At 41.8% G+C, this 23266-nt stretch overlaps 2 protein-coding genes across 5 annotated transcripts in view; both read left to right on the top strand.

The window, feature by feature from the left end:
* Positions 1-9430, top strand: part of LOC123033319 (RAB3A interacting protein) — a 26286-nt gene extending 16856 nt beyond the window's left edge. For all 4 annotated transcript variants that reach the window (XM_044449897.1, XM_044449895.1, XM_044449896.1 and 1 more), the window contains 6 exons: positions 2134-2337; positions 3986-4114; positions 4717-4829; positions 6452-6551; positions 6669-6738; positions 9022-9430. In XM_044449897.1, coding sequence (XP_044305832.1) covers positions 2134-2337; positions 3986-4114; positions 4717-4829; positions 6452-6551; positions 6669-6738; positions 9022-9104 — 699 coding nt within the window. In that variant the 3' untranslated portion in view covers positions 9105-9430. The remainder of the gene's footprint in view (positions 1-2133; positions 2338-3985; positions 4115-4716; positions 4830-6451; positions 6552-6668; positions 6739-9021) is intronic.
* A 4610-nt stretch (positions 9431-14040) lies between these two features.
* MYRFL (myelin regulatory factor like) overlaps positions 14041-23266 on the top strand; it is a 46771-nt gene continuing 37545 nt past the window's right edge. Inside the window, exons 1-4 of the mRNA XM_044449888.1 lie at positions 14041-14086; positions 21087-21180; positions 22284-22351; positions 22522-22711. Coding sequence (XP_044305823.1) covers positions 14041-14086; positions 21087-21180; positions 22284-22351; positions 22522-22711 — 398 coding nt within the window. The remainder of the gene's footprint in view (positions 14087-21086; positions 21181-22283; positions 22352-22521; positions 22712-23266) is intronic.

Here is a 23266-nt window from a genome sequence, read left to right as displayed (position 1 = left end):
GAACTAAATTCTCAGTTTAGTTCCTGTGTACAGGAACTAAATTCTCAACAACATTCTCAGTGTGGTGTTGTTGGCTCACTGGTCTGCAACTGATGCTTTTTTAATGCTGCGTTCATGCTAACAAAGCCGCTTTCTTCAGTTTGGATGAAAATTGCTGTTGCCCTGATAAGTTTTACACTCCAGATGGATGAACTTGATGGTTTCATCTGGATTCTTATTGCAGCATCTGTACAGGTAGAGTGATGCTTGCCTTAAGAATTCATTATCCTTAGAAGATTTTCACTACAGAGTAGCTCACTTGTGAAAAGTGTGCACCTGGTGTTGGAACTGAAAGCTAGTTACAGATAAAGGACTTTAAGTATCTCCTAGCCAGGATATTGCTTACTGAACTCCCTGGTAGAAGTGAGGGATTCCCTCAGTTTTATTATGATGTGGAATGTTAATATACACATCCTATAGGTCAGTGGCGGCTAACCTATGGCACGTGTGCCACAGTGGGCATGTGGAGTCCTCAGGAGATGATGTCCCAAGCCGCGACTCCTTAGCTGTGACTCGTCTGAGCTTTCACATGGCCAGTCAGTGCACTGCCAAGGAGATAGATATAGATATATTTGCTTGGACTGGCTGTGTGTTGTTTTTTCTAAACTAAAACTTCAATTTTCAGGTTTTATTGTAGTGTTGGCACTTTGCGATAAATAAGTCGGTTTTGGGTTGCTCTTTGGGCACTCAGTCTCTAAAAGGTTCACCATCACTGGGTTAGGGTTAGAAAAATGAGGTGTCCTGGCATGATTTTGATGGTTGGAATGTGTTTAGAATGGGCAGATTTGATGAGCTGTGCAGAAAAAGCAACTCAAGGAAGGCTTTTTCAAAATCGCCGTCTTTTCAATGGTACTTTACCCATATGTTAGGGTTGGGGTATGCACCAGGGCAGGGTTAGGGTTAGAAAAAGGAGGCGTCCTGGCATGATTTTGATAGTTGGAATGTGTTTAGAATGGACAGAAATGCTGAGCTGTGCAGAAAAAGCTACTCAAGGAAGTCTTTTTCAAAATCGCCCTCTTTTCAATGGTATTTTAGCCCTATATTAGGGTTAGGGGAGTGCAACAGGGTAGGGTTTGGCCAGTGGTGGAGAACCTATGGCACACATGCCACAGCGGGCATGCAGAGCCCTCTGTTGGCATGCGACCCAAGTCACCCCAGCATCACCCAGCAGCCGAGCATCAGATAACAGTGCACATAGGGGCCATGCGCATGCTTGGAAGGAGTAGTGACACCAGGCAATGACATCATAAGCTGCTTCTCATTAGCAGCGACTCATCTGAGCTTTTGCATGGTCGGTCTGTGCGCTGCCAAGGATATATATATATCCTTGCTTGGACTGATTGTGCATTGTTTTTTCTAAACTAAAAGCTCAATTTTCATATTTTATTTGCCGTGTTGGCACTTTGCGATAAATAAGTGGGTTTTGAGTTGCAGTTTGGGCACTTGGTCTCTGAATGGTTCACCATCACTACTATAGGTGATGTGAGGTATATCACAACTTAGCCTTCAAAAAGGTTCTGACTGCCATGATTTTGAACTTCTGCCATGATGGTGGGCTGGTTTTGAAGATCAGTCTCCAGAGAACTGTGGATAGCTTAGCTTTTTCCTCGCAGATCACTCTGTGGAATTTACTGTAGACCATAAAATGAATGTGAAGTCCCCTAACTTCTGGAGGTAGCCCATTATTTAAATGTCATCTCAGTTCAATGCTGCCAGTTATCCATATACATTGTAAGATTGTCCTGTTCAAAAATGCCCCATTTTTAATTGATCATACCAGAACGCTTTCAAGAGTTACCAAGGTTGTGAATGCAGAGTTGCCACTCTGAATCAATATTCTTTCCCTGTCTCATTTCCAGTGTGGTAAAACCCTACCGCCACGTGCCCTTCCCACCCCAGGTCTCATTGGCTATGAAATGTGAAGCATGTACCCTACTTCCTTCCTACCATTGTACTTCTGGGACAATATGGCACGAAATATCTTCCCATCAGAAATTACTGTAGGAGAAATTATATCCCTTCTTACAAATTCTGTACAGGATGCAAAAATGGGGTCTCTCTCATCCTCTTCTTTTTTAAAAAATGTTTATTTAGATCGATGTCCTTCAGGCCGAAGTAGCAGCTCTGAAAACTCTGGTGCTGTCCACGTCTCCAACCTCACCAACAAAAGAGCCTCAATCTAGTGGAAAAACTCCCTTCAAAAAAGGTCATACAAGGAACAAGAGTACAAGTAGTGCAATGGGTGTCAATAATCAGGAACTCACCATGATGCAGCCCATCGTGAAAGACTGCAGAGAGGTAATTCAAGGGTTACGTAATAACTCTCTGTATTGTAGGTGCATGTTAAAACACTCGTAAAGAACTACTGGAATGCTCTTGTGCTTGGAAGCCGATAGCGTAAAAAGGGTGTTTGTTCGCCAAACGCAATCTGTTAATTGTGTTTTTTAGTCAAGTGGTGGCCAGATCAACCTGTACCTCAAATGTTTATGAACTATCTCTAAAGGTTTGTGGTCAAACACTTGTCTTTGGATTCTAGTTGTTTTATAGTTATGTTCTTCGTGCAACTGAACAATTTGTGCTTTGAGTGGAGCATATTTATGTTACATACAAATACATTTCTCTCTCATAATATCTAAGTGCATATGCATTTAGTCACACCAAGTTTTTGTAGTGCAGAAGAGTGTGATTCTTATGGCCTATGACTTCTATGATTTCACACCTGGTTTGAATGAAGTCAATGGTCTAAGCTCTTTGACTGAAGCTTATATATATCCTGGATGATGTGCAAGGGAGCAGACATTTCAGGAAAGTCTAGTATCTGAACATAGGACTCAACAAGAACACTTAACAAATGACTAAAACAGTTGGCCATTGCTACTTTGCCCCATGGAAATGCCCAATGCAGTCAAGTAGAGAAAGTTGTTTTAAAGGTAATCATCAGCCAAATTCATGGAAGCAAGGGGGTCCTGAAACTGTGTTGCATTGTGGAGCTCCCCAAAGTATCAGTTAGCCAAGCCCTCTTCCACAGTCCTCCGTTCAATTCCCCCAACCTCCTAGTTTTCCATTACTCTTACTCCCTACATTCAGCATTCCATGGCTGCATTTTGGTTCTCGTTGAACTGTTTGGGGACCTTTCCTACCTGCAGATTTTCCTCTCATGTACTTCTGTTAACTTTGGGCGTCTCCCAGAGCCTGCTGGTGCCTCCCTCTTGAACCAATGTTTTGGTTGAGTGAGTGCCAGCAGTTAGAACATTGGAAATAGTGTGCATGATATTTAGAAAAAAGTGTGCAGCAAGTTTATTTAATATTCTGTGTGTGTGTGTGTGTGTGTGTGTGTGTGTGTGTGTGTGTGTGAGAGAGAGAGAGAGAGAGAGAGAGAGAGAGAGAGAGAGAGAGAGAGAGATAGATAGATATGGGGGTAATTTTATAGTTGACTCTGTCCTTTCCCCCTTGCCCCAGTAGCATCAAATGCATGACTTAAAAGACTTAGTGCCTCCTGTCATTGTGAATTTCAGAGAAAAAAAAGAGAAAATTCTCAGCTGTGTTCAGTATTGCTTCTCTCTGTAGGCTCCATGAGAATCATTAGTATAAAAGCTTTAATACCTCTGAAAGATGTGATCATATGAAGAAAGAAATGACAGAAGATGGCAAATAACTGATGCCCAAGTTTACAACTACATTGTGGAAAAGTGCAAATTTCTTGTCTGACAGCCGTTGCCTTAGGGTACCATTTAGCTGAGTTTATCCCATTATCTTCAGTGCAAGAGTTAAGCACATGCAAATCCTTAGGGACTTGGGCTTCTTACTGCTGTCTGTATTTCCCACTAAATTTTAATCCCAGAATATATCGGGGCTCTTTCCAAGAGTGGTGTGCGTGTTGCTTGTAATATATTTCTTGTATGTTGGACTTCTGATTTCAGGTGTGCTTTTTTGCTTTTTATATTAGGCTGACTTAGCTCTGTACAATGAATTCAAATCCTGGAAGGATGATCCCACTATGGACCGGGCATGCCCTTTCTTGAATAAAATTTATCAGGAGGATATCTTTCCATGTTTAACCTTCTCTAAAAGTGAGGTAATGCTTTGAAACCATGTATCACTTATTCAGACTGATTGCACTATATGAAGGAAAAGCTGAACTGTTTTCATTGACCCCTTTGATATTACACGTCATGATCCATTCAGTTCCATGTATGGGCAGGGAAACATTTCTGTGCGAAATGGGTGCATTCTTAGGAATCGCTGAAACAGCCTTCCTTACCTGATGTCTTAGGACTGTATTGCTGATGGTTGGCTGTGCTGGTTGGGGTTGATCGGAGTTGATCTTCAAAACATCAGGAATCCATCAAGTTGGGGAAAGCTGGCTTAAAACAATGCTTGTTTGTTATGAATAGATTGTCACTATTAATCTGGAGATAAAAGTGGCTTGGTGATAGGTAGGATGAAAATTAATTAAGACTCTGTGTAGTTCAAGGCTGAATTCTTGAAGCAGAGTCTTCCTAGCATATATTCTAAAGTACAGCCCCACACTTGTTCTCCAAATTTGCAATATGTTTATTTTTGCTACAAAGCATGAGTGTGAGCTTCTGGATATAGCTTGCAATTTGCTCTGTTTACATGCCTAGTACCTCTTAACCATTGTATAATCTACTGTTATCCTCTCTGGTCCATTTCCAGTTGGCATCTGCTGTCCTTGAAGCTGTGGAAAACAATACCTTAAGCATTGAACCAGTTGGTCTGCAGCCTGTTCGCTTTGTGAAAGCTTCTGCAGTTGAATGTGGAGGACCAAAGTATGTTCTACCTCCTGTCGCACAAGAAGCACAGGACTAGATTCCAACATACAGGGCTGATTCCCGACACCTAGAAGAAATGGCTGGCATAGGTGCCCAGACCCCCATCAGTGCTGCCCCAAAGCACAAGAGGGCCAGAAGAGCCCTGTTTTTTCCCCAGAAGAGCATGATTGCATTGCGGCAAAGGTGGGGCCGAGGAGGGGGCAAGCAGCTGCCAGCAGGGTAGTGCCAGTGGCAGCTGCTTTGTCATCCATGGGACGTGGATTAAGTTTGGGTGATATTACATTCTAGTGCATAAACTTATGCATTGCTTTCAGCTGCTTCAAAAATGGATGGCATGTAGATGTGAATAGTAACCTGCTGAAGAAATCATCTTTGTCTGGTTTGTGCCGACAACTCGGTTGATATCCTAAGGCAGCAGCCAAGGTTTCATGAGTTGCTAGCAGGCTTGTACAGGACTTCTTTTCTGTCCCTGCCTTCATGCCCAAATACTCCAGAGAATGCTCAACCCACCAGAGTAGATTTTGAGGGCATACAAGGGGCTGTCATGCAAGGGGCAATCTTAGCCTTTCTGGTTCCTCTGATGAAAGCATTTCCGTTGGCAGAAAGATTTCATTGGATTTCACCCCAGCTCATTTATGGATTTACTAGATGGCACTGATTTAGGTTAAATGCAGATCCTTAATTTAAAACTCTTGCTTTATAAAACTGGAAATAACAGTGATGTTTAAGTAGTTAGCAAGGTAAGCAATAAGGGCTATAAGCTATATGTACACTAAGTAATTGCATATTTAAAAAGCGCAATGTATTTCCAACAGGTTGGTTCCAGCATCTTTCTAATATTCCATGTTCAACCTATAGAAAAATAACAAGAGACAAATGTAGATTAAGTGCTGTACTTATGGTGGGCAAACAAGCAATGTTTGAGCTTGCTGAAATTCTCATCTTGTGCTTTTCTTTCTTCAACTTGCCATTTTATGCATGCAGATAAATTGCACAAGATGAATGATGATCAAACTTGCAGCTTTTACAAATTTCCAAAATTGTAGAACTTTCACCCCATATATGAAATCATGGGTGATTTAAAATGTGCATGTGTTGAGAAATTTGCTCATTTGGGGCAGAAATCCCACAGGGAACTTACAGTTCTGCTGATTAATTTATGCCCTGCTGATCGCCTTCTGCAGGTGGTGGATCCTATCAGTTGCACAGGTGGGATTCACTGTTTGCACAAGGGAGCTTTAGCATTGGAATTATAGCTGAAAACGTATTTCACAGTTGAGAGTGGTCATGGACATCCTCAGCTTTGTTGGCCATTAACCCATCTGAGCATGTTACATGTGGAAGAAATATGATGGCTGTAAACTATGGAGGAAGTTCTCCCTTCAGAACATTGAATACGATTTCTTAGAATCAGGAAACGTGCTGTGGAGTCAGTGCTAAAATGGGACAGGTACTGTATACTAGAGAAGCTCGGGACTTAAAATGGTGTCTGTAACAACAGTATGAAAGCAGATGGTTGATTCTTGGCTATTTAACTGTAAATAACTCAGCCAGATCTCAGCTTCATTTATATTAAATTACACAATAAAAAATAAAACTGTTCCATTTTGTTAATGCAGGAAATGTGCTCTCAGTGGACAAAGTAAAGCATGCAAGCATAGAATCAAGTTGGGTGACTCGAGTAATTATTACTATATTTCTCCTTTCTGTAGATACCGGGTAAGTATTGAACTTTCCTGTGCTGCTCTCATGCTTCATACAATTGAGTAGTGTGTGGAATTAAGCATGTTAAATTAGACCAATGATGTGTTTCCCCCACCCTCTTTTTGTGTGCAGATCACATCTGTATGTAACTTCTTCACATACATTCGGTACATTCAACAGGGGCTTCTGAAGCAGCAAGATGGCAAGTAAAATCTGTTTCTCATGCAAATGTCATGCCTTTCTTACTACTGCTGATACAGTATCTCAGGATCTGTCAAAAGAGGAGACTACTTTGGCCTCTGATATTGCCTGCTTAGTGCCAGTGGATCTCCCTCTTAATTAATTAATTAATAGCTTTTGTATGCCAGCCTATTATATCAAAATCTCAGGATGGCTTACAGTATTTAAAAGAACAGTTAAAACACCAATTTCTAATAAATACATTGAAACCAAACAAAACAATAAATCACAAACAAACAAGAGTGACTAAGGTTAAAAATTGTTAATTTTAAAATACCATTTAAATAAAAAGGTTTTGGCCTGGCACCGAAAAGAGTATAAACTTAGCACCAGGCATACCTCTCTGGGAAGTACATTCCAAAGTCTGGGCACCACGGGTTGATGATCTTTTTACCTCTCTTAGAGAGGGTTCCTGGAGAAGGACTGCTCCTGCATTTAAGCCAAGAATTTAGGGCATTTGTTATGTTCTCAGCCTTTGGGGCTGTATCATGAAGCATCTGCTTGGCTTTGGCAACATGGCAGTGCCACAAGCAGCCAGTAGGAATGGGGGCATCTACCATGAGACAAAGTGAGGTAATTGCCCCAGGCAGCAGATGCTGACAGGTAGCAGCAGGGTATAGGGGAGCAAGCTTGACCCTTCAGCAGTAGGGAACACGGTCCCATTGTCAGTGTTGAAGAAAGATCCGGCTGCCAGTTGAGGACATTGGAATCAGTGGGAATGTTGCCTTTTTCTTCAGCCTGGGCAGCAAAACAGCTTGGACCAGCTCTGTGGTTAGAAATAGATCTTCATAATGAAACCAACAATCAACAGTTCAAATTTCAATACAAGGTGTTGACTGCCTGAATATTATTGGGCTTAAAAAATTCTAGAAAGTGCCCTGGGCAAGATACTGCTTTAGAGTTTTAAATAATCCATGTAACTTATGTATTCTAGCCATACTCTGTGGCTAGTTGTTTGAACACCTTTGTGTGCATTGCAGCTGGAGGCTGAATTCCATAGCTTTCTAGTCTCTTTCAGTGTTATGGTTCTAGCTTGTGTCTGCAAATGGAGAAACATTATTTATGGCATGTGCTGAATGTGTAGGATTCTACCTTATTATAATTTGAGACCTACTTCATTTTGTTGTGACCAAAACACAGTGATGTGGAAGATGGATCTGGTGTGTTTGATAGATTCTAGCATACTCATTCAGTTTTAAATGCATAGTTATTAGATCATTCTAATGCTTGTTAGAAATTGGGTGAAGAATTCAATAGCCTGTAATTTCACAGACCTTTAAAAAATTGCATTTATTATTATTATTACATTTCTATGCCGCCCCTTGCCGAAACCTCAGGGCGGCTTACATTTATAACCAAATGAAAAGAATGGGAGTACTATAAACAATAACACCAATTGCAGTAACATAAGCAAAACAAGAATAGATACATATGCCATTACAATAGCTGTTCAAAACACCATTGATTAAAATAGAAAGTTTTCACACTTCTGTTTCAAATATATGCTAATATATGCAGACCATATGTCTAAATAAGTATCCTGATGAAATTGGCAAGTGTAAGATGTGCTCAGATATAACAAGAGCCCTAAGAGCTATGATTCCCTGAGCAACAGGTGGTGGGTGCTTAACTTGAAGTCTTGGAGTATAAGGGCACCACCCAATCATGGGCAATTCTTACTCTTTAAAATATTGCCTGTGCTGTTTGATATAGGGCAAATAGCATATAAAACAATTATTACTGTTGTGAAGTCTGATACTTTATCTAAATGTTTTTCTGTAGCAATAAATTAGGAAAAATGAAGCATAGGATGAAATGATTTCTGGCAATAAGTGCACTGGCAGTCAAGGGAGGGGGAATAAGAGGCTAGCAGTGAAAGTTTCTGTTAATGCAAAATGCATTAGCTTTGTGCTTTATAACCGTAGCAAAGCTCCTTCTAATGCCGTCATAGTTGTATTTTAAAACTGCAGCGGTTATTAACATCTGAATCTCTAAACTACTGAAAATCAGATACCTCTGTGGCTGATGCACAGTGTGCTTTTTGGTCTACTTGTTTGCATTATAAATTGCTACCCATGTATTCTAGAATGTGCATTACTGTCTGATAATGGCTTCTGTGTTAATATTAAAATGAATTATTTTTCACCTTATGAAAAGGGGAAGGAATATCTTTTAAAAGAAGGTATAAATATGCAGATTTCTGAAATGTTTCAGTGACATCTGCTTTTTTTTTTTTTTTTTGCAGTGGATCAAATGTTTTGGGAAGTCATGCAGCTAAGGAAAGAGATGTCTCTGGCAAAACTTGGATATTACAAGGAAGAACTGTAATTGCTACACTTTTGGAGCTTGCATGAACTTCCATAGATGTACATATCTTCAAATAAGTTCTAAATACTTGTCACTTGGTATTTATTTTGAAATGGGTTCAAGATATCTTCTTCTGTGCAAATTGCACAATCTGCTCTTATAATTCAACAAAATAATCTTATGCAAGAATGATCACTATTCCTTTTAAAGTAAAGACAAGAGGATTTTCAGGTGTACTAGTGATTGTAACCTCTGTCTGAGAAATGTAGGTTAAATGCTATATGTGTTCATTTTTGTCTTCTGGACAGTTTATAGGGTTTCAGCATAATAAACATTAATTAAAGTTAGAGCTGTGTCATATCTGAAACTTTTAAAAAGCTTTGTGTGCGTTCTGGAAATCGTAAAGCAAAAATGGGTATTGTATGGGTATTCCCATTAGTACCGGCAATTCTGTATCAATAGCTTGGAGCAGGAGAATAGGACAATACACAAAAGAGCAAGTTCTTTGAAATGTTAGTTGATTTTTAGGAGGAACAGCTTGTGGTGGTGGTAACAGCATGAGTTTTATTATGTTAAGTAGCTAACAGCTGATCATTGGTGACACATGCTGTCTGTATCAAAGAACCAAATGCTTGTAAGGGTAAGAGAGCCTCCTTTTTTCTTGAGGATTTCCTAGCCATGATGGATCAGGTCAGGGATCCCTTTAGTCCAGCATTCAAGCAGGACATGAGCACAACAGCACTCTCCTGTCCATGTTCCCCATCAACTGGTATTTAGAGACATGCTACCTCCAGTACTGGAGGCTTCCTTTCCACGTCCTCCCTCATCTTGTACTTTTCTGCTTATCCTTTTTCCTGCCCAGACAATCTATAAAATAACCCCAGTTGTATTTTTAATAGCACAATGTGAGATGGACACAAATGAGTAGAGATTATCTGTAACAGCTCTTCAATTTTTAAAGAGAAAATGGCTCTGGTGAATGTTGGAGGGCCATTTCTGCTTGCCTTGTACACCATCCTTCCATGGTGTCTGTCTGAGCTTTGAAGCAAATTACTGATTATAGTGTGACATTTGAACAAATTTAACATAGAGGGCTGGATTATTTAGCCACTGTTTCTAGTAACCTGGTACCACTTTCATTCAGTCTGGATTGTATGATAAACAAGGAAATCAAATGCTTTTGCAGAGATACTCAACTTATATTGATGGCGTCCTGAAAATTCCCTTGAATAACATTGGGTCATTCAGTCAGTATTCTTTTAATATGCATCATGCAGGCTGAGTAAAAAAACCAACAACAGTGACTTGCATCAGTGGATAGAATTAAAGTAAATTGACTGCAGAATGTTATTTTACAATCCCATATGCTGTTGAACAAATTGTCAGAATTTCTTGGCTGGTTATTACTGCTTCTCTCTTACATCTCATTTTGGCACTGAAAATGTGTGCTCTAAAGTACTTCTGACTGTTTGTTTGTTCTGAGGGCGAGGGGCAATATCGTACTGCTGCGGTCCTCTCATGTTGAAGAACCAGTCTCCAGTTTCAAATTGAGGTGGGAGCAAATTATGTCCAAACATGGAATACACTATCTCGGAAAAGCTAAGACATCCAGCAGGGGAGGGCATTTTCATGTTTGAGACTTCAGTGTAAATCACTAGATAAATGTTCATACTAGAGGTGAGCATCTTGGCTTGTTCACTCACACAGTTGTGACCCCGTGGTCCACAGCACACCTGGCTTTCCTGTCCTCCACTGCCTCCTGGAGTTCACCCAGCCTCACATCCGCTGCATCAGTGACTCCATCCAGCCACCAAATCCTCTGCTATCCCCTTCTTTTGCCTTCAATTGTTCCCAGCAACTGGAGCTTTTTTTTCCCCTGTGAGTCCTTCCTTCTCATTAGGAGGTCAAAGTATTTGAACTTCAGTATCGCCCCTTCAAAAGAACAGTCAGGGTTGACTTCTGCAAGCGAATGTGCACTTCAGTGGAGGGTGGTGCATAAGAAAGGAAATTGTCACCCACTGCCAATTAAGGATACCAAAAATAATCTAGTTGTTGCCAGTGATGTTTGTTATCTTCTAGTTACTTATTGCAAATCCAATAGTAATTAATGTGTCATTTTAGAAGTTTTATCCTTCCCCATTACAATATTTGATACCTTGGAACGTGCAATGGAACCATCACCTCAAAGGAATACGGGAAGTGCTGTGCATGGCCAATGCATGAAAGGAAAACAGGTCCTGCTTAGAACATGACAAGTCTAGTGTTACCACCTGAAGTAGGAGTATAGCTATGCTAAAACAGCCAGGATTTCACAGTAGGATAGAGACCAAGGGCACAGCCGTATGCCCCACACCCTTGGTGCATGAAAGTCTCTGAATGTAGAGGCTTGCATGCATCCTGTATCTAGAACAAGGCATGGCAGTGGCAATCGCTGCTGGCATCACAGCTTACACCAGGTATTTTATTCAGGTGGCAGTTTTTTTATAAAAGTGTCAGGGAGGGAAGTTTTGGAAATATTTATTTATTTATTTGGGTATTTTTACCCCGTCCAATACCCGGTGAGTATCCGGTGAGTATCTCATGATGCCAAAGAATTGCCACTTCCCTTGCTGGTGCTGCTCTGATCTTTGCTTCAGACTTTGGGATTATCTGGGAAGTTTCTGTGTCCATTGGCCTTCTCTTCCAAACTCCACTGATCAACTGCATCTTGTTTATGTTCCCTGGTGAGCTTCGCACATGAACACATCTTGTTTTCCCAGCTCTTTGGCCTTTTAACTTCATATGTTTCTTCTGGTAACCTTCCTTTGTTTAAAACTCAGGAACCCAGTCACCCAGGTGAAATGCTTTTATGCGACAATTCTAAGCTATAGGCAGTACCTGAAGTTGTTTAACTTATGCAGCAGTGGTAGGAGCTATGGAGTTGTTTTCTTCAGCCACTGAAATTTCTGGTGTAGAGCCTTGCATATCTAAGCTTGCATAAGACTTTGGGATTGCTAATTTCTCTCATATTTCTAATCTCTCAGAGCTTTTCTAATTCTAATAATTTGAGACAGCGGGTATCCATCTCCATTCCTCTACCACAGGCTTGCACAGTGCATGACCTTCCAAGCCAAATACTGCTGGCTTGCCAGGCACTTGATACCTTTGCTTTGTTATTCCCAAGTACATGGGTAACGAGGCTGCAGTGGGCCATGTAGACGGCTGATGTGGACTCTGCTTAGCATGTTAACTCGTGTTGGGAAGCAAATGGAACTCCCCCCACCCCTGCCATCCCTGCATTGTAAAATAAAACATGCGCAGTTAACAGCCCTGCTCCATTGCCAGTGAGAGATTCCTCTGGCATGGGAGCTTTCTACCTACTGCCTGTGATACTTGGAGGAGTGGAATTGATATGAAATGCTTCCCTTTCCCGTTGTAAGTGGCTTTGTGTTGCAGTGAAATGGTGTTACCTCCCCCTTACTGTCATCACCACCATGTATTTTTCTCACAGAGGGCCTCCAGCTGTGGGCTGGGCGATCACTTTGTTCATAAAATGTAATGGGAGTTTCAGACTCTGTCATGCCTTTGTAACTCTTCTGTGTTTTCCCATGGGTGCCTCCATCTTTTCTTACTGCAACATCTTCATCAAGGAGGGAAAGACAGAAGAGCTGTGCAAGACTTTTTGATAGCACTAGGAGCTAAGTGTCTGGATGCATCTCAGGCTGTTTGTCCTTGGGCATAAATATCAGCCCTTCCGTGCCAGTCTTATGTGGGCCAGTGTTGCTGCCACGGTGGTGTCCCTTGCCACTGCCTTGGCAGGGTTTCTGCTACCACCTTCCTCTTTCCTCCTTTCCTGCTTGCACCTGTTTAGGTGTGCTTCCTCGTAAGCTGGTCCTGGTTCCTTGATTGCTTATCAAGTTTCACTTTTCCATTAAGGCCATGATTAAAGCTCCTGCTCTGAAGGGTAAACAGAAAGAGAAATTGGAAGTTAATATTGGAGCTCTATTTGCAAACCAACCAACCACAGGAATTAAAGCAGATTAGTCTGTAATGACAACCCTGAGCATTGAATTGTGGGTTGCCATTATGTGTGTGGCTAAGAACTCTGATGTTCACAACCCAATGTTCACAACCCAATAGGAAGACCCTGGGTTCTCTTTCTGGGTTGTTTGTGGTTGACAACCCATAGTTAAACCATAGTGCACTATTTATTTATTCATTTAAAGCATTTTTATGCCACCCGCTTCGCAAAAAGCCTCGGGGCGGCTTTCAAAGTACAAAGCAACAAACATGTAAAATAAACCTTAAAATCTGGATACATCTCGGCAAAGTAGAAAAACCAATAAATGAAGATAACAACAGTTAAAATATCGTTGGAATATCTATTGGAACATAATGACAACCCATGAGTCAATGATAACACGTATGCAATCCATATTCCGGGTTGTCATTTTGTGCAAACCAGGCCTCTGGAAATTTATAGGAGGGCTTTTTGGTTTTGTTTTTGCATTTGAAACATGGTTCATAGCTGCATTTTAAACAAGGATTTTAAAATTGCTGTGCTTTATTTATATGCAGCATTTTTCTTGTTACACATAAACATATGAGGAAGGACAGTAAATAGATAAGCAACCTTAATTGCTCATATATTGCATGGTAAATGAATTAGAGGGTAAAGGTCCTTAAAACAAGGAAGGAAATCAGTAATTGCTGTGGTGAAGGGATAATGTTGCTTGTACCTTTTGTCCTCAAATTGTGGCTCACTCTTTTCATTTAGAAACTTCCCAAGTTAACGTGGAGCTCACTAGCAAAGGATTAAGTTTTCTGTGACAGTTGGTGGGTTTTCAGGCAGAATGAAACACTGGACTTTTGGACATGCTCACAACCCTCTGAAAAGTTGTCATAGTTGTCATAAATAGTTCAGGAAGACTGAGCACTCTAAAAGTGTGTGACAACTGGACCTTTTCCTCCCTTGCCGATGGATGTAGTAGGTGAAAAAGAGGCCCTGCAACAGTTCTTTGAAGGTAAGAGTCTGTGGCTAAAGAAATAGCATATATTTGGGGACACTCCTGCAGTTTCATTCCATTTTGTGTTATGTTTTGCTATATTTTGCTTTCCTTAAAAGATCGTGATTACATTGCTATCCTGCCTTCTTCCCCTCTTCTGAGGAACCCAAGGGGGCTTATGTAGTTCCCCATTCCATTTTTAATAACAATCTTGTGGGGTAGGTTAGGCTGAGATTCCACAACTGGGTGAAAGTAACTCAGTGAGCTTCACAGTTGAACGGAGACTAGTCCCTGGGTTTCCCCAGTGCAATTTTCTATCCACCACACCACACCGAGTCTCTTATTCCCATGCAATGGAGGTGAACCAAGTTGAGCACTTTTGCAGATTATTCCTCTCTTTTGCTCCTGAAGTGACTACATTAGGGGCATGAAACTGAGTAGTCACTGGGTGTATTGGCCAGAACACACATCATTCCTGACCATTGGGCTGTTACCTGGGTATTGTAACCCAAAGCTACTACAGGAATCTATTACCCAGAACTGAATTACACATATTGACTTTTAATTAGTTTTATATCCTGCCTTTTCTCCAAAGAACTCAAGATTAAGCCATTTAAAATACAGCATCCTTCATACTGGAATTTGGGGTTGTGTACAAAGCATAAAGACAAACCATACCAGTAAATATTGATCAAAGGTAAAAATAACAGATAAATGTATTTATTCCATGCTTCTCCTTCTGAATCTAATGAAAGATGAGGACTTAAATTTGTTAATCCAACTATGCATTTGTTACTCACAATATAACTGGACATATGTACCGAATGGTTATGTTCTCTTCTTTGAAAACCCATAAAGAAGAATTTTTGTATTGTCTTGAACCCAGATCTTCTCAACAGAGTTCCTACAACCAGCAGGGTGTTGTTGAGTGATAAGAGATCAAACAATGAGCATCATGTGTACTGGTGCTAAATTGTAATTTGCTTAAATTCATGGCTGCATTTTAATCTAAATGAATTCAAATCCATAAGGAATATAAAAGGGAAAATATTATGAGATCATGGCTATGTTACAAGAGGGACAAAGGGTGTTTCTAATGAATCCTTAAAGGCAGCACAAAGCTTTTAAGTCTCTGAAAATCCTTTTTAAAGCAGAGATGACATATTGGTGTACCTTTTTAAAGACTGTTTTTGGTAGGAAGACGATGTATGGGAGGTTCAGAACTGATATTCACACAGTGCATAAACCATGGAATTCACTTGCAGAAGATGTAGCGATGGCCACCAATTCAGATTGCTTTAAAAGGAGTATGAATACAGTCATAGAGTAGCAGGTTATCAGTGACTATTAGTCCTGTGGATATATGCTACCTCCAGCATCAGAAGCAGTGTGCTTATGTACACCAGTTGCTGGGAAAGCTTTGTGGGAGTGGGCTGTTGTACTCGTATGCTGCTTGAGGGATCCAGGGGACAGCTGGTTGGCCACAATGTGAACAGAAAGCTGGGTAGATGAATCCTTGGTCTGATCCAGCAGGGATCTTCTCATGTTCTTATGCTCTCTTTCAAGCTGAATTAGCTATTATTCTCCCAGATGTGGTCCGTTATGTAGTACTTCTCTACAATATGTGTTCCTTGTACTCACCACCTGGTTGCTTTATTAAGGGATGCAAAGCTTCAGGCTGGCATCCATATCTGGTCTTCTGGAGGCTTCAGTCTGGTCCTCAGGAGGTCACAACCTTTCCTGGTTTTTGGTTTTTTTTAATCTCATCCCTTTTTCCTTCAGCCTCACCCACCACTGGAATATAGCCCCCAAGAGTCTCTTCTGCTTTGGGTGTTCTGGTTCACTCTCCAAAGATTTAGCCGTTTTGCATGTGGCAAGATATTCTTTGCTTTTTTAATTTTTTTTTTAAATAGCAAGCCATATGTAGGCCCAGACTGACTGTTCCCCAGCTTGGGGATCTCCAGATATGTCAGACTAGAACTCCTATCAACCTCAGACAGTGTACTGGGATGATAGGCATCCTCTTTTCACACATTTGGAAGGGCCAAGGTTGGAGGGAAGTTGACCTAGATGATTGTTTTCTTTTTGCTTTTTGTGGGCTACCTTTGTTGTTCTGACTGCATTGTTATGACAAGAGTCAAGTACAAGGTTCATACGTGTGAATAGCTATAAAGATAGGTGTGTCTGTCTGAACTGAGCTTGTTCTTCCCAAGGACTTAGACCCATCTGTATGGCTTTCTACCACTTACTATAGCAGAATTAGCTTTCTTAGTTTGGATAAAAATACAAGCTGGACAAAAGCAAATGATAACAGAGTATATAACTGTGCATCCTTTTTGCCAGCACTTCTCTTCTTTGTTACTAGTCATTTTATAGAATGCTTTTAATTAGCAATGTGCAGCTTAATCTCTATTACGTTCAGCAGCCCCACAAAATAGCTTGTGGTAAACACCATTTTACAGAGGCCGAGAGAGGTCTTTCCCTAAATTTGCTCCGTGAGTCTGTGTCAGAGGTGGGGTTTAACTGCACCTCCTGTAAATCAGGGTCGGGGCTTGCTGCTCACGACCACTTTGAATCTGGCGGCCTCAATACTGTGTAGGGAGTGTCATACTCAGTGGGGTGGCAAATGGGAAGGGAAGAGGCTGCTCTCCTCATGTGCTGTGATGCCCCCATCCCCTCCATTTGGGGGTGAACTGCCGCCGTGGTTTCAGTGGGGCTTTTTTTGCTGCATGGAGAGGATGGAGGGGATGGGGGCATGCCAGCAGGGGCAGGTGGAGCAGGGGGTAAGAGAATCGGGGAAGGCATCAGAACGGGAGGGGCGTGCATGTCTGTGCGAGAGGGATGATGCGCGCACACAAAGGCGCAAAGGGAGGGGAGAGACTTCTGAATGCATGTCTCTGAAGTTGTTCTTCAGTTTGCCACAGTGCTTTTGAAAACATCCATAGATTTCACAATCGCAAGATTAGTTTATAATTGTTTAGTTACTTAGCAACTGAAGGACAAAGTCTGGAACCTGTCACATTAGAAGGGTGCAATCCTTTGCAAGTTTAAGCAGGAAAAAGGGACTGCAGTTCTCACAGCCAATGTGCTGACAGTTTATTTATTTATTTTTATTTATTTATTAAAACATTTTTATGCCGCCCCATTCACCGAAGCCTCGGGGCGGCTCACATCATCAAGTTAAAATAATTATAATATAAATTAAAAATATAAATATTAAATTAAAATACAACAGTTGTAGGCTTTTGCTGTCTAAACATCATAGGATTGCACCTTAAGGATGCAATCCAGTGGGATCCTGACGTCATCTGGAAAACGGGTGGGATTTTTCTGAGTCTCACCTCTGAGGTCAGAGGACCTTGGTTAGAGCTGAGACGCTGAACACAGAACCCCAGCCCTACCCACTCCCAGCTGCCACAGAAAGAGCCATGTCATCTGCCTCTCTGAGGTTGGGAATCAGGCTTGGAGAGGACCGCAGGGGTGCCTGGGGAGGATGCTGGAGCCAACAGCTTGTGTCGTCTCTTGTTGGTGCCCCAGCATCCTCCTGCCACCCAGGGGCACTTCATGTAGACGGCTGAAACTGGCCCTTTAGATGAGAGGTCAGGTGTGAGGGGCAGAGCGGTGGAGGTGGGCACCTCCACACGTTGCACCCGGCACTGGATGCATGCAGGCCTCCATGCTCAGGCCCTTACAAGGCATCAAGCACAGAGGATCACGCCCTGCATGTGTTTGCAGTGTGCAAATACATATGCACTCTCTTCAGATTAGACTCCTAATAGCTGGCTTCTGTTTAAGAAATGCGAGGAAATATTGAGGAAGGAAACAGTTGACAAGAAACATATTCTAAAAGCAGTCAACATAGCTAAAGGATTATCCGTCTGATGTCTAAAAGCTATTCTGCAGCTCCTCTGGATTAATACACCGATGAGATACACATACTTCTGGGCAAGTGTTACTATAGGACAGGGTGGACAGAAGGAAACATGGAAACAGAGTCAGAAGGGGTCTCCTGGGTTATCTAGTCTGACCCCTGGCTCCAGCCAGCTCCGCTCATGACATGCTTACCATGTGCATGTCCAGCCTATCCTTGAACATCCTCACTGATGGGGCTTCAAGCTACCTCCCATGGAAGCCCATTCCATACCCTTGGGGTCCTGACTGTCAGGAAGTACTTCCTGGCATCCATATTGAACCTTGTTCCCTGAGCTTTGTTCCACTGGAATGCAACCTGCCCTCCTCTGCAGGGAAAAACAGGTCTCTACCCACCTCCACATGGCACCCCCTCAAGTACCTATATGTTGCCAACAGATCCCCTCGGAGTCTCCTCTAGGCTGAAAAGACCTAGCTCCATCAGTCTCACAGGGGAAGATTGAAGGACATTTTCTGGACATTTGCCATCAATCACCAAGTTTCTGACACACAGTGTTTTTTTTTTACTAAAGGCAACAGTGAATCTGTTGAGATGGAAGAGAGCTGAGATGGACAGGCAGGAGTGTTTTGCCACATGATGGTAAAAAACCGAACAGAACAGAACCAATTCCTCAGCTGAACATGTGCTCAAAAGCATGCTTGTTCCTTGACTCCAACATGCTTCCAGGCAAAGCATGTATCCTACCAATGCCCTGTCTCATTCATGGATTTTTATAAGGGTCTCACCCAATGTGTTTTTCCAGTTCTTACCCTCCCATTTCCCCCCACCCTGTTTGTCACCCCAGAATATTGGTTGAAAGGAAAAAGATGGAGGAACTACACAAAGCCTTCTGCTCGATGTCATGAAGACCTCTCTGGAAGCACCCTAAGGATATGTCAACCGTAAACATGCATGGACACACACAGAAAGAAGATTGATGGCATTAACCATCTAATTAATAATCCTGTGTTTGATTAATAATCCTCCTAAGACAAGTGTGTGTGTAGGACTGCATCCTTAATGTGACAAAAGCTGAACTATTAGGGTTAAATTGCAAAGAACAAAGAGTAAACAGAACTGAAAAGTTTCCAAGGATCTTTATACAAAAGTAGCAAAATACTTGAGTACATATGTTCTGTTTTTTGAAAGGAGAAAGGTGGGTTATAAACAAACCTCTCTCAACAGACCTAACAACATTATTTTCAGTGCTATTTCCTTTGAATTATTATTCTGTTATTAACTAAATCACTGAAGACACTGATCTAAACAAAATCTCTCGTACAGCAAGAATTGCTTTTCAGGGAGAGGAAGATAAAAAGAGAGAATTTTAATACCCAAACCTTTTTTTAATCCTTATCTACAGTAATTCCAAGAACAAAGCCAGTTTTATGGGATGAGAAAATTGGAAAGTCACTTACTGGGAATTAGAGGACAAGAACACACATGATGTGTTATATCAAAATCAATTCATAAGCAAATTCCTAATTTAGAGACATGTCACAGTGCAGTTAGTAGTTGCAGTTTTTGAATAATGATTAAAACAATATGCCCTGGAGATTCTCTTGAAGGCATTGGGTTGGTAATACTTAGAGAAGATACATTGAAATCAACATGATTTAAACTAGTCATGATATAAATCCAGTTCTGCCAAAGACCCAAGATGTATACACAATATTGAACCTGGTATTATCCCGTATATTACTGACCATACAGGAACATATGTCGATACAAAAATGATATTACACATGTGCGCTATCACACATTAAAATGAATACATCAATGCATGGGTGAAAATAAACAATACAGATATATTTCTCAGACTTCAATAAGTCTGAGTATTAGTAAAAAAAAATCCAATTTGACTCTATCGAATCTTTGTCAGATAACCGGGTGCACCCAACGTGACAGCCTATTGTGGGCAGCTATCAGTGGGTCGTTGCATCGTGTGAGCCCAGACCTCTTCTCTCTGGATGACCTTTTTTGGTGAACTAGTCGCCACGGTTTGCTCTAGTGGTGCTTGTACCCAGATGGGTGGTTGTGTCATTCAAGCCCAAGAGAGCATTTTCATTGTGGGTTGCCGTGACTGGTTACGCAGCCACAAGTGGAAAGCAGTGAAGACCCCCCCTACTCTGGGGAAACTTGCCTATGCTGCTGCCAGCGACCACCCTTCCACCAAGGTCCAAATGGCACATCAGAGCAGCCACCCCTGGTCCACCACCCTCTTTCTCTTCTCAGCACCTTACACTTACACAATTTTTCTTAAATTTTCTGCTGGGCTTTCATAAGTCTGGAGGGGTACACTTGTAGCCTCACAATACATCTAGTCTTGCCTGATCAACTCCCTTGTATGTTTCAGCTGTCAAAGGGAGCATGCAGGAAGAGGGGAGAACATAGGAAGAAACCAACAGGAGGGCACTGCATAGAGGCCCATTTGTGCATAGGAGGAGAGGAGAGGAGGAGACTGATCCAAGCCTCTGGCTTGAACAAACAGTTCTCAGTGACTCCATCTTTTCCACACTTCCCTGAGCTTCCAGCTAAAAAGGAGCGATGTCAACTCCCCGCTTCTTTTTGCAGCGCCTTTTACTCCCTGATAGATTCCCCCCCTCAAATCCTAAGAAGGCAGCTGCATAGGATGGGGTGTATGGAGCTCCAAAAGCCACAACAATAGTAATAATGAACCCCATCATGCATTTTGATGCTCTGAAAATTAAAAAAAAAAAAAAAAACAGAAGTAAACCTCTAGGATCCATGTTTCATGCCCCCTTCTCTCTCTGGAAGGTAATATATCTTGCTTCATGTACCTCATTGTCTGGTACAAAGCCAGCCACGCTGCTTTGAGGGCCTTCTTGTTTGTTGTTCTGAGGGTGTCGCAAAGTCCTGTCCTGACGGCACCATTGAGCGAGAGAGAATAAGTGAGGAAAAGTCTGGAGACATAAGTAAGTGGCTGCCGTTTGGAAACAAGAGCAGTCGCGTGATGGCATATAGGTTCTCTCGCTCTGGGAAAGAAGCAGAATATGAGCTCTTCCCCTGCCAGGTACTCCATTTGGTGCTGTTGTGTATGGCCTGTGGAAAGAATCTCAGGCATCTCTCTGCATGCTTAATCCAAAGGGCAAGATGTGCACAGAGTGTTGGAGAATGGATTCGTGGATACGCATATGTTGGAAGAATTTCTCGAGAATGACTTTGAATTGTTTGGAAGCCTGTAAGTAGAAAGATGTGCACACAATTCTCCACAGCATTTTCTTTTTTCAGCTGTTATGATGGCACTCAGAAAATCCACATGTAAAGTACCTGAAATAGGGTGAAATAGGTGTCTGAAATAGGGTGAAATAGGTAACGTGTTTTGCAAAGAAGAGTGACCATTGCCCATCAATGAAAAGCAGGAAAGCTTGAAAATGTGTGAAATAGCAGAAAATGAGTTTTTCTTTTCCAGTGGCTTGGATATGGAGGACATTCACAGAAAGAAAGAAAAAAACCCTCATTGAATGAAAGTTCACAGAAAGAAGCATCCCATTTCCCTCCTCCCAGTTACAGCTCCATCTGTACCTGCCCTACATGATTCCAGGGACACGCCCCTCTTGGCACTCCAGCAAGGTGACATAGGAGCCTGTAAGGGAAAGGAAGGGAGGACAAACTTTCCTTCCATGGATCTCTTCAGTGGCCCAAGCCTATGCCTGGCTGGGGCACGCTGTGAGTTGCAGGCCTTTTTCTGTCTAACCAGGCATAAGATGGCACTTTCAGTTTACTTTTCTAGGATTCAAGCCAAGCCCTGGTATCTTAATCTTTTACAAACCAATTGCATGCATTCCTAACACTGTTATATATTTTTTTCTGGTAATACTTGTTAAACTACTCTCCGTTTGGGAGGAGGGAAAATATTATAGGATGCACATCAGTCAGGTCAAAGCAGCATCTAAGAGGGGCAATGTCATGTGGCATTAATTGTGTAGTCTGTGGCTGAACCTACTCTTTTTAAACTTGAGACTAAGTGTACAAAACCAGAGTTTGGCTGAGGACCAATGTGTAGAGGAGGAGGCAGAGTGGATCAAACGTTTCTCTTTCACCTGTCTGCTTCTCAGAATCTCTCTCCACTCACATGACAGAGACTTTTAAAAATAAGAAAAAAAGGTAAAAAATTCTCTTGGTGCCAGTGGAGAATGACATTTTAATAGCTTGCATCCATGCAGATCTAAAATAAAAGTCACACCTGCAGCACTGAAATGTATAAAAATCGCACGTTGTAATTGAGAAGCTACATTTTTGTTAGCAGTGGAATGACTTTCTCCCCTTTCCCCTTGAATATAGGCAAAACAAGCTACCAGATTCTCCACCAGATTCAGGATCGGAGCCTTGTTCACCTCCGCAATCCAAAGGTTTGTTGCATATGTCCTAATTTCTCGGGAGTCTGAAGTTTTAAAAAAATCGTTCATATGAAGTCAAGACTTTGAATGGTCACTTCTGCCCACCATTCTCTTTTCAGTTGCACATTATGACATTTCATGTTCAACTGGACCTGGACACCCACCTGCTCACCCTTCCTTAGGACCTGCCACTAACTTTCCTTGCAACTTTTTGGAGACGTCTGCCAAGATGAATTCTGTTGGGCAAGCTTACGGCACACCACAAGACTGCGCTCTGAAGTCTGATGATATTGTTCCTCCTTGCAGCAGCTCTGCATCTTCCAGTAGTCTTGGTTTAAATTGTCCCTCACCAAGAACCTCTCCCAGTGCTAAGTAATTTATCATTTATATTGATATAAGAAAAAGGAGAGAGGGATTGAGAGAGAGAGAGAGAGAGAGATGCAGCTGGAATTCTTAGTAAGAAAGGTCTAGTAGAAAAATCACAGTTAAAATCCCAGAACAGCTTTCCTCCATTTTGTACAATGTGGTGTTGGGCTCTTACTCTCATCAGTGCTAGGGATTATGGGAGTTACAGGTCAACACACCTGGAGGCCACCTGGCTGTGGAGGGATAAATTCAGCCTGCTTGATCTAGATTCAGCATTAAGTTAATACCTGTGGAATAATGTTTTCCTGTCTCCACATGGTGGCAGTATTTAAGTGTTTAACAGCTCAGCCCTGCGCTAGAATTTACTCCCAAGCTAGTGTGACCAGGGTTGCCGCCTTTCTCCCATCCATCCGTCCATCCATCCAGCCATCCACACACAAACACACATGCAGGTCGTGCTGCATTTTTCATTTCATTAGGCTTAAACAAGTTATCTCTTCTTCAACTGGGGCCATTGACTGGGTGTTTATCTCTATACCGCCCCATAGCCAAAGCTGTCTG

This window comes from Varanus komodoensis, unplaced genomic scaffold, assembly GCF_004798865.1.
Source record: "Varanus komodoensis strain SLA01 unplaced genomic scaffold, ASM479886v1 scaffold61, whole genome shotgun sequence".
Taxonomy (NCBI): domain Eukaryota; kingdom Metazoa; phylum Chordata; class Lepidosauria; order Squamata; family Varanidae; genus Varanus; species Varanus komodoensis.
This window is presented reverse-complemented; position numbering and strand designations above follow the sequence as displayed.